Source organism: Salvia splendens, chromosome 13 (assembly GCF_004379255.2).
Source record: "Salvia splendens isolate huo1 chromosome 13, SspV2, whole genome shotgun sequence".
Taxonomy (NCBI): domain Eukaryota; kingdom Viridiplantae; phylum Streptophyta; class Magnoliopsida; order Lamiales; family Lamiaceae; genus Salvia; species Salvia splendens.
In genome coordinates, this window is record NC_056044.1 from 26,936,667 (window position 1) to 26,947,605 (window position 10,939).

General features: G+C 44.3%; 1 protein-coding gene across 4 annotated transcripts; it reads right to left on the bottom strand.

Annotated features, from left to right (window-relative positions):
* Window positions 1-366: 366 nt before the first annotated feature.
* Window positions 367-4,698, bottom strand: LOC121762114 (probable boron transporter 2). Of its 4 annotated transcripts, none has more exons than XM_042157886.1 (12): window positions 3,757-4,697; window positions 3,572-3,654; window positions 3,292-3,484; window positions 3,073-3,211; window positions 2,605-2,770; window positions 2,332-2,498; window positions 2,064-2,237; window positions 1,884-1,979; window positions 1,674-1,811; window positions 1,283-1,602; window positions 945-1,215; window positions 367-870 (listed from the first exon to the last, which is right to left on the bottom strand). In XM_042157886.1, the coding sequence occupies exons 1-12, from the start codon at window positions 3,858-3,860 to the stop codon at window positions 565-567; spliced, it is 2,157 nt and encodes a 718-aa protein (XP_042013820.1). In that variant the 5' UTR covers window positions 3,861-4,697; the 3' UTR covers window positions 367-564. The 4 variants fall into 4 exon arrangements, with proteins under 4 accessions (XP_042013820.1, XP_042013823.1, XP_042013821.1 ...); XM_042157889.1 differs by having other exon boundaries at window positions 3,764-4,696; XM_042157887.1 differs by having other exon boundaries at window positions 367-855; window positions 3,757-4,694.
* Between the last annotated feature and the right edge of the window lie 6,241 nt (window positions 4,699-10,939).

Genomic DNA, 10,939 nt, shown 5'->3' on the forward strand with positions numbered 1-10,939 from the left:
TTTAATAATTGCTCCTCTTGATGCCTTTTTTCCTGGACAAAATATCACCTCAAAATATTGACAGACAAGCTGACTTAGGAGCTCTGTGGGACATCCATTATTTAAAAGAAAAGGAACAAATATGTTATTTATGCATAAATAAAAGAGGAAAACTAGTACATACACTAAAAACTTGTCATTTTTATACATATTCATTTGTTTAAATAGAGTCCATTTACTTTTTCAAGTATCTTATAATTTGAAACCAGACACTACTTATAATATGTTAACATATAAAGTTAATGCATTTTTATTTTTCATCCATCAATAAGTATATGCTTGTTTTTTCTCTATACTAAGAAGAAATGTAAGAAAAAAAGCAGTGTGTTTCAAATAAATAACTCCCATTTTTATGATTAACTGTCTTCTGCCCATGAGAGTGAACGTTGTATACAATGTAGGAAGACAATAAACACAAAAACTAAGATGTTAGAACAGCCAAATATCTAAATTATTACTCAAGTCTCTTCTACATAATAAGGACCTCTCAAGCACCAAACTGAGAACTAATGGAGATTGTCTGGATCAAGAAGATGATGATCCATGACTATTTTGTCCGAGAGGGCTCGGGGTTCGCCTTAATTCTACTTGTCTACCGTTCAACCTCGGGCTTAACTCCGATCTTATTTCACTAAGATGTGGGCTCTGCACCCTCTCAGGCAGCCTAGGACTGTACATGGACTTCATTTCCTCCCGAGGTGACTGAGTTGAACTATGGACCTTTGGGCTACGACCATGGCGGATCTCACCACGACTTCTTGTAATCATCTCGTCCAACAACTCACCACTGTCGAGATTGATGGTGTTACCTTGTTCCTGAATGCATAAAACCTGTGTTATTCATTCGTATTACCTTCTTATTTACATCACAAAACTACTGTTAAACCCGTGACACGAAGGCTTACGTCGTAGGATATGTTGTAGTTAATAGCAGGGGCTTCTTCATACTCTGCAGCATCCAAGTCTTGCAGATGAGCTCCTTTGAAGAACTTGGGAAGCAGATACTGGCGCACCGGGACAAGAAGCATGATCAGCAAAGGGAAGAGGACGCCGGCTATGGGGATCCACGTTATTCCAAAGCATAAAAGCAAGTAAAACGTCTGAAACAATGTGAAGAGTGCTATTGTTTTGAAAGGCACAGTCTCCACAAAGGTCGCGTGATACTCCTCTAGCACCCTACATTAGTAGCAGAGAGTCAGAATATGTGCTGAGCATTATGGTGCGCTCTTAAGCACGAACTTACATGTATCTTCGACTTGGAGCTGTGAAAAGCAGCAAAATTCTTTCCCAGAACTGGTTTCCTGGCAAGCTCTCTATTGCCATGAAGGCGAAGTAGCCCCAGAGGACGGCAGTGGGGATCTTTTTCAAGAGAGGCATGGCAGCAAGACAACATCCGACCATTAAGGCCTGAAGCAGATTGCTGACGCGTTGCTCCTTAACTTCCACAGGTAGGAGATCATCGATATCCTTGTCCACATCAAAGATGGCACCATCAACTGGCGCGTCCATGTAGCCACTAGTGGATGCGCGCTGAATGGTTGATTCTTTCAGCTCATTTAGTCCCTATTCAGAACAGTGGTTAAGAATATGCAATCGGTGTTTAAAGGAATAAGCCATTCTTGAACGAAGCATACCAAAGCAGCTGGAGTTTGGTATACATGTGGAGTCTGCATCTCTGTGTATGCTTCTTGCATGCTTCTATACAGCTGAGATAGATTGGCGTTTTTACTGATGCTATCTCGTGCAGTTGATACGAGCTTGTTCCTCAAAAGCTGAAAGGGAGGCCCACAGCAATGAGATGACACCTATGTGGCTATTCAATTCTTCAAATTTTCTGGATTTACCTGATGTTTCAGAGTGGCCAAACTTTTCGTGTGCATTGGGGACTGCGGAATAACTCCATTGGCAGGAGGAATGCCGATGAGACCGCATATTATCACCTAGTTACCACGAAATATTACGTTACTATAGTGAAATGATGAGAAATACAAATAAAAAATCATGATCGACAAATTAGTAATTACCAAAAGTCCCAAGAGCAGGAGATCATAGTGATAAGAAGACGGCTTCTTTAGATTGAACTCTTTCTGCTGTGCAAGTTGAGATGCAACACTATGATCGAAGTAATAAAGCACAGCTATCATTGTGGCTGGAATAAATGCTCCAATTATATAAAGTAGTGGCAAATCCCCCATGTCCTAAGACATCCAAAAAACTGAGAGAGATCAGTGACTCAGATATGGGGTATCTTATCACTTGCAAAGCTATCTCGAAACGATAAAGGAGAAGCACCTTGATGACTGTCCAGTTCGTGTATGCACCAGCTGACCACGGATTTGGGCTAACGAGTCTTCTTGGTATCCCTTTAGGAATGTCGTTAGCTGGTATGTAAGACACACCAGTCCACACAAGCACCATCAGCGGGACACCATAGTCCGCGATAAACCCTCTAAACCACCCTTCAAATTAGAGCTACGAGTTAGCAAACTCTGTCTATACGCAATCCGGAGTTGAACTTATTCGTAAAATTTCCTTTATTAATTGAATTCTTGAAAGTTAGCGCACCTGCACCATAGCGCCAGGATCTAGCCTCGCGACTCCTCAATGCAGTAAGAAGAAGGCCAAATGAAAGCACCAAAGCAAACATTCCGTTTCCAAAGCGCCAGGAAGGTAAAAGAGCAGTTGCACTTTCTTTTCCTCTCTTCGGAATGCCAAACTCCTCCACAACTCCCTAAACATAACTCGGAGATTTAATCATCTTGATGAAAGAGATTAGACAGGCAATACATATCCTCACAAAAGCAGGTGCAAATTGCAAAGAAGAGTTAAAAATAATTGACTAGAAAGCAATATTTTCAGACTAGTTGAGCCACAAATGACAGCCTAGTGATTGACTAAAGAAGCCACTGATTTAGCACAAATAATTTTCTAAGAATGCCTAGCAATTCATTCGCTTAAGAAGGCCATGATGGTTGCTAAAAATTATTCCCTATCTATGAAAAGAAAGCCGAGGAAGGGTACAGTGATGCTCACACGAATTGCCTGCTGCATAAAGAGCATTGCGATTAAAAGACCAAACAATTCACCAGCAACACGCGTAAACCGATTGATAATAGAGCAAGCACCTAAGATAGCCAGCAAGAAAAGCAAAATGGACGTCCACACACAGACCCTACACAAGACAGTTCAGCATTCAATAGCAAATTTGTAGAGTTTTTGGCCTTTCAAGTGTAAAGAACTAAAAACTCATACCATGCTGTCCAGGCTAAGAACAACTTCTCCCCCAAATCTTTTCGATCTTTGGCAAAATCGAACATGAAAGTGTACATTAACACTGTGGGCTCGGCTACACCAAGTATAAGTAGTGGCTGTCCACCTATGACAGAGTGGATCACGCCACAAAGTGCAGTTGATGCAAGTGTTTGCACTGCTGTTAAAGTTCCATCTGCAACAACACCAAGTTTTCCTATAAGATCTTTGCAACATAACAAAAAGATGCCAAATTTTGAATATTCGGGCGAATCTGCCTAACTGGTGTTTCTCTCCAGTTGCACACCGAAAGATATAACAGGAATTGCAGATGCAAAGAATATATACGTTGTTGGAGCCAAGATCCTACAAAACAGCAATTACAATTTCAAATATCCTGAAATGACAGTCACAAACATGAGAATTATTTATGTGCATTACATTTGAAGCATGATCAACGACACGAACCTGATACCTGTGCCTATCCCGCTACTCCAATCTTGTTTGTAGCACGGAAGCCTCCCTTTGAGATCATTCTTAATCCCACGAAAGGGAACAAAGGTTTCCTCCATCCCAAAATTCTCACACAAATATTAACAAAGAAACGCGTAAATGAAACAACACTGAAACGAACAAAAGTGGTACTCGAGAGGCTAATATCACAAACTATATTTGCACATAAAAGGCTGTGGGCAGAAGAAACATAAAACTACTTGATTATTGTAAAAAAGTTGGGATATCTTTGAGGCTATGTATAATACTTTGAGACCTTTCAAGAGGTCCATGTCAACTAAAACTCTGTCAAGAATTCGAGAACAGGTTACATCCTGACAAAATTTGAAAAGAATAGTTTGTATATGATCAACTAAAACGAACAAAAGAATCGATCAGCGATGAATGAAGTGGGATCAAACACAGAAACTGGTCATAGCTCTGCAAGAACTTTCCTAGTCCTACATGAATTCCATGTTAGTATCAGAAACAGAAAAGATTTAACGAAATGAATGCATTACTGATCAACAACACAGAAGTGAACTAAAGGTTGGCAACAATAATGCTCAGATCCATCATATCAATACTCAACTTACATCTAAACAGAAACTTTTCAAAATCATCAACTACTTCAAACCAAAATGCAAAGAGCCAAAAACCAACAAGCAAAATGAGATAAATTTACATGGTAAAGCCACTTCCCAAAATCCCAGAATCCTAGTATTCAAAAAGCTTCAAACTTTGCAAACAGAAAGGGGAAAAACAGCAAGAATCAAGACAATTAGCGAGACTCCATTTATGGAAAAGTGAAGGATTCCCACTTAAAAGAAGTTAAGCAGAATTGCATGAATAAGATTGAAGGGAATTAGCGGGAGCCCATGGCTATATATAGTGGGGAGGAGCGATCTAACTCGGTCTAGAGCTAATAGGCATTAAATGGTGTTTAACAGATTGAGAAAAATTTCTATGCCTATTTGTGTGCGGTTACAATATTTGAATACAGACAGTTTCTCAAGAAGAGTGAGTGATGGATCCGCGAATTTTTGATGTTAGCAAATGCTGGTAGAGAATGAAAATGCAGACACAAAGGATTTACGTGGTTCGATTTACTGAAGTAAATCTACGTCCACGGGAAGAAGGGAGGGCAAGATTGTATTGCTTGATCTGTTTTCTACAGCTTACAAGTACAAACTTGCTATTTGCTATTTTTCTCTAGAGAGCTTCTAACCCCTTTCTATCAGATCTAAGTTCTATTTATACATTGAACTAAGATCGTGGCTTACATCATCACTCTAGGTCGTGGAGGTCGTGTAGGTCATGGCCTAAGATCGTGGCCTGAGTTGACGCCACGTGGTAGTGGGTGTGTTGGAAGTTGTGGAAATCCTGCATGGGTCCACTAACTCCTTGTTCGGTCGAAAACTGAGACCGAACTGCTTTGGTTGCCGATCTGAGAGTAGAGCTTGATGCCGACCTGAGAGCAGAGCTTGATTGGTTGGCATTTACCGAGCTGTAGGCTGAGGCCGAACTCTTTGGTAATGCCGAACTCATACTCCTGCTTTGGTTGCCGATCTGAGAGTAGAGCTTGATGCCGACCTGAGAGCAGAGCTTGATAGGTTGGCTTTTACCGAGCTGTAGGCTGAGGCCGAACTCTTTGGTAATGCCGAACTCATACTCTTCCTTGGGCTAGCTGAGCTGTCACTGCTTTTGGGCTTGTTTAGTACGTACCCCATCACTACCCCCCCCGAAAAGCGAAGTGAATCACTTCGGCGAAGCGAGTCACTTCGGCATTCCGGATAAGGGTACGGGGGAGGCTGAAGTCAGGGGACGTGCCTTGCGCGTGACTGCATTAAATGCGGCATTAAATGCGACAGTAAAATCCGGCCGTCGAATCCTGAAAAGGTGGGATATGAAACGGTGCGATGATTTGAAATCTTTTCCAAATCTGATAAATACCGCCTTTCTTCATCGTTTGAACACCTTTGCTATTGGCTTCTTCTGCACTCTCTATCTTTTGCGTGAAAGATTTTCTTCCGCTTTCAAAAATTTCCTCAGATTTTGCAAAGAGTAAGGACCATGTCTGCTTCTTCTTCGTCTGAGTCTGGTAGCGGTGGTGAAGGGGGTAAGGGGTCTTCTAGCCGGAAAGAATCCGGGGAGAAGACCGTAGAGTATTTTCACAGTATCTTGAGTAAGGATACTGTGATATCCCTTCACGAAAAATACTCTTTTCCTGGGGGGAAGGTTGCGATTCCCGACGACCTTTATAGGGCGGACTCGCCGCCGGAAGGTTACGCCACCGTCTACGAAGCCAGCTTAGAATGCGGGCTTCGTTTCCCTCTTCCCCTTGCCTTTGTAGAGTTGCTAGATTTTTTTCAACTCCCTTTAGGTCAGGTGACTCCGAACTCTTGGAGGCACTTATCGGCTTTTGCAGCCGAACTGCGTAGGCTAGATAAGGATCTGTCTCTGAGGGCAATCCTTAATTTTTTCCAGTTTAAAAGGAAGGGATCTTGGTTTTACTTGGTCCCTTTACAGCCTTTTAGGGCCTTTTGTAAAACCAAATGGCCGAAATGGCAAAATCGCTTCTTTTTTTATAATAGGACTGCGGCTCCTAGTTTTCCCTGGAGAGGGCCGAAGTCCGTTATCCGTCATCCTCGGCCTGAACCGTTGGACGAGCTCGATGGCGAGCTCAACAAGATTCCCATAGTTAGGAAACAATACACGGAGTCTGAGCTCGTCAAGGGCGACGTCGTGTTCGACATCTCGTCTTCGGACGAAGAGGCCGAGGGTGAGGATTTCTCTTTATCTTTATGCTCTACTGCTTTAACGAAGAAAACTAACCTTGCTTTCTTGCTTTTTGGCAGTGTACATGCTGAACAAGGCTACCCGAAAATCTTCGGAGTCCAAGGAGCCGGAGAGAGAGAAGGCTACCAGCTCGGCGCCTGATGCCGAGAAGAATCCGAAGAGGCAAAAGACCTCTTCGGGTCCAAAGAAGCCGGAGTCGACTTCGGCAAGTAGGAAGGGGAAGACCCAGAAGCCCCCGAGAGCGTCAGAGAAAGACGTGGTCTTGGCGCCTCCTTCGGAGCATATCTGTGAGCCATTTTTATGGCCCACGGACTTCGCCGAGGTGAATTGTCTTCTTGATTCTTTGGCTTGGCTTCTGTCCTGTATTTTTGGTGCCCTCTGTTGACTTTTTTCCTTATCCATTTTCAGAGGAACGATATGCTCTCCAAGCTCGTCGCAGTCGAACTCTCCAAAGCGTCCAACGACTATGCTGAGATGCAGAGGAAATTGGCGGCTGCTTGTCACCGGGCCGAGCAGGCTGAGGCAAACTTTGAGAAAGCCAGAGCTGCTAGGATTTCGGCCCAGGATGAAGCTCAGTTTGCCAAAAACCAGCTCGTCATTCAGCGAGAGCAGACGAAACGGAGTGATGCTGCCGCCGTGGTTGCCCAGGGGGAGGCTCTCCGTGTTTACACGGAGAAACTCTTTTTGAGCAGCCAGTTCTCGGCTTTTGTCGGTAGTCTGGTAAGGCTAATTGCCGATAAGGGCGAGCAGGGGGCCGACGTCGTGCTGCCTCTGTACAGCCGAGAGATAGCAGCTCGGCTTCAGAATCTGCCGCTCCTTGAGGAGCTCGCTTCGTCCTCGGTCCTGCTTTCTGCAGACCGAGTCCGGAGTTGTCGAGCTGATCGGGACGAGAACCTGGAGGCTATCTTTGCCTCCGTGGGACCCGTTTCACCCGCTTCGACTTACAACGGAGAGGGTGAGGCCGAGCCGCTGGAGCAGGAGGTCGGCGATAAGCAGGCCGATCAGGAGGCGCAGCAGATCGGCTACGGTGGCGCCGAGCAGGCTGGGGAGAGCAAGGAGGCAGAGGCTGAAGCTGAAGCTGAAGCAGATAAGGAGAAGGAAGCTGAACCTCACCGAGAAGGCGGAGACGAAGCTAGCGAAGTATGATTTCGTCTCCCTTCTCTTAGTTTAGTTTCTTCCTTTATGTAAAATGGCCTTGAAGCCCTCCTTGTATAGAAAAATTTTTTTCTTATGAATGAAAAAATTCTTCTTTCTGCTCTTGTGTCTTTGTTTAGCCTTTCGTACTCTCTTACTCCTGCTGTGGTTTACTACCTGCTCGGTAAGCTGAAATGCCGAACTGACGTAGCTGCTTTGTATTCTTAACTCTCAAGGAGCTGGAGGTACTTCACTGGAAGCGGCTGTACTCTTCGGCTTTAGACGAAGCTGAGAAAAGAGCTATAGCTGACCAGATGAAGAATGACGAACTCTTGGCTCGTTCAATGAAGCTGGAGGCCGATAATAGGGACTTAGAGTCCGATAAGAATGATCTGGAGGCCGAGCTGAATACGACCATTGCTGAGAGGACTGCGTACGAGGATTACATCCGTGTGCGCGGGGGAATGACCATCTCTGAAGTTCAGGAACGAGTTGACGAACTGTGGGAGGAATATCATGTACTCCGGAGGAACAATGCGCTGGAGAGCTCGGCTTGCCAACAAGTTGTGACATCACTGCGGCGTTGGGCTTCTCGGTACAACATTGTTCTTTCTCGGCGCCCCTCCATAGAAAGATTCCTTCGGCATATCGTGCCAACAGATGCTCGCACTCCAGATCAAACCTCTGGTTCCCTTGTTCAAAATCCTACTCCAAGTCAACAACGAACTCTGGATCAGCCGGAAACGTCAAGACGAGAACGGGCTCAGGAGCAACCGGAATCGTCAAGACAGGGACGGACTGAAATTCGCCGAGGAGTTGTGACTATGAGTGAGCAAGATCGGCAAATGCTTCGTGAAGAGACTCTTCGCCGCCGAGGTGCTAGGGCTTCCCGGGCTCAGAGAAGAGGTGGCAGGTCGATTAGAGCATCTCGTCGACCTGCTTATTCTGCAGCTGCCTGGAACGCCCGAACTCAGCTTCACGAGGATTTTGTGAATAGATGGCTCGACTTTAGCAACCCTGGACAGTAGAATAGTCCTTTGTAATAGCGTAACGCCATCTGGTAGGGTAGCGGAGTTGTGTGCCGAACAAGATTTGAAAATGAAATTTTGTTTTCGCTTCTAACACTGTGTATTTACAGCTTAGCGAAAAAATTTCATCGTACTTGTCCTAGGTCTTATGAAGTAAACTTCTTTGACCGGACTTGTCTTTGGTCTGATGAAATAAACATCTTTGACCGGACTCGTCTTTGGTCTGATGAAACAAACATCTTTGACCGGACTCGTCTTTGGTCTGATGAAATAAACATCTTTGACCGGACTCGTCTTTGGTCTGATGAAATAAACATCTTTGACCGGACTCGTCTTTGGTCTGATGAAATGAACATCTTTGACCGGACTCGTCTTTGGTCTGATGAAATAAACATCTTTGACCGGACTCGTCTTTGGTCTGATGAAATAAACATCTTTGACCGGACTCGTCTTTGGTCTGATGAAATGAACATCTTTGACCGGACTCGTCTTTGGTCTGATGAAATAAACATCTTTGACCGGACTCGTCTTTGGTCTGATGAAATAAACATCTTTGACCGGACTCGTCTTTGGTCTGATGAAATAAACATCTTTGACCGGACTCGTCTTTGGTCTGATGAAATAAACATCTTTGACCGGACTCGTCTTTGGTCTGATGAAATAAACATCTTTGACCGGACTCGTCTTTGGTCTGATGAAATAAACATCTTTGACCGGACTCGTCTTTGGTCTGATGAAATGAACATCTTTGACCGGACTCGTCTTTGGTCTGATGAAATAAACATCTTTGACCGGACTCGTCTTTGGTCTGATGAAATAAACATCTTTGACCGGACTCGTCTTTGGTCTGATGAAATAAACATCTTTGACCGGACTCGTCTTTGTGTTCTAATTTGGCGATTTTCGTTGCCGGGATCGAACTTTCCCTTGTCCTAATTCGGCGAGTTTTATCGCGTGGATCGGACTTTCCCAGTTAACCGAAGTGGTCTTATGCAGTAAACCTCTTTGACTAGACATGGTCGTCATCGGTCTTATGAGGTAAACTTCTTTGACCGAACTTGGTCGTCCTAATTCGGCGAGTTTTATCGCGTGGATTGGACTTTCCCTTGTCCTAATTCAGGCAAGTTTTATCGCGAGAATCGGACTTTTGTTGCAGTTCGTTTCAGACGAAGTGCTTGATTCTTAAGCAGAATTGTGGTCTTGTATCCTCTTTAGAAGCTTTGACACACAATCGTGGGCTTGTTGCAGCTCGTTTCAGACGAACTGCTTGTTTAAGCTGAATTGTGGTCTTGTATCCTCTTTAGAAGCTTTGACGCACAATCGTTGGCTTGTTGCAGCTCGTTTCGGACGAACTGCTTGTTTAAGCTGAATTGTGGTCTTGTATCCTCTTTAGAAGCTTTGACGCACAATCGTTGGCTTGTATGTTCTAAAAAGGGGATCAGCCTTTGAAGAACGAGATACCTCAGTTATATTTGTAAGAGACGACACTCACATAGACAGACACAACGCACGTAGAGACAAGAACAAGTAAAAAAACAAAGAAAACACATAAGACTGACTGAACTGTCTCTTACAAATGGAACTTTTTGAGGTTGGAAGTATGCCATGTTCGGGGCGTTTATTCTCCTGACTTGAGAGTCAATTTATAAGACCCTTTGCCGAGGACCTCTGACACCCGATATGGATCTTCCCAGGTGGGTTAGAGTTTGCCCAGCTTTTCTGCTCGGCTGACTTCGTTGTTTCTCAAGATGAGATCTCCCACTTGAAGTTGCAGCTTCTTCACCCTTTGGTTGTAATACCGGGCTACTTGCTCCTTGTACTTGGCTGCTTTTATGCAGGCCAGTTTTCTTCTTTCTTCGGCAAGATCTAGCTCGGCTCTCAGTCCGTCCTCATTCAGTTCTGCTGAGAAGAAGTTTAGAGTTCGGAAACTGGGTATGCCGATCTCAACCGGAATTACGGCTTCAGGGACGATTTAGTCTTCCCGGCAGGGAAAGCATCAATAGTTAGGATTACTCCATCATATTGTTGCTCGTCATCGTCTTCGGGATCCTGTTGCCTTTTCGGATTCTGAGGAAAGCAGCTCGTACCTCTCTGCCTTTTGTTTTTTGTTTTTCGGCTGCTTGCTTTGGTATTTTTTTAGCGTTCCTGTTTTCACAAGAACATCAATACCTGCAGCCAAATTTCGGCACTCCTCGGTA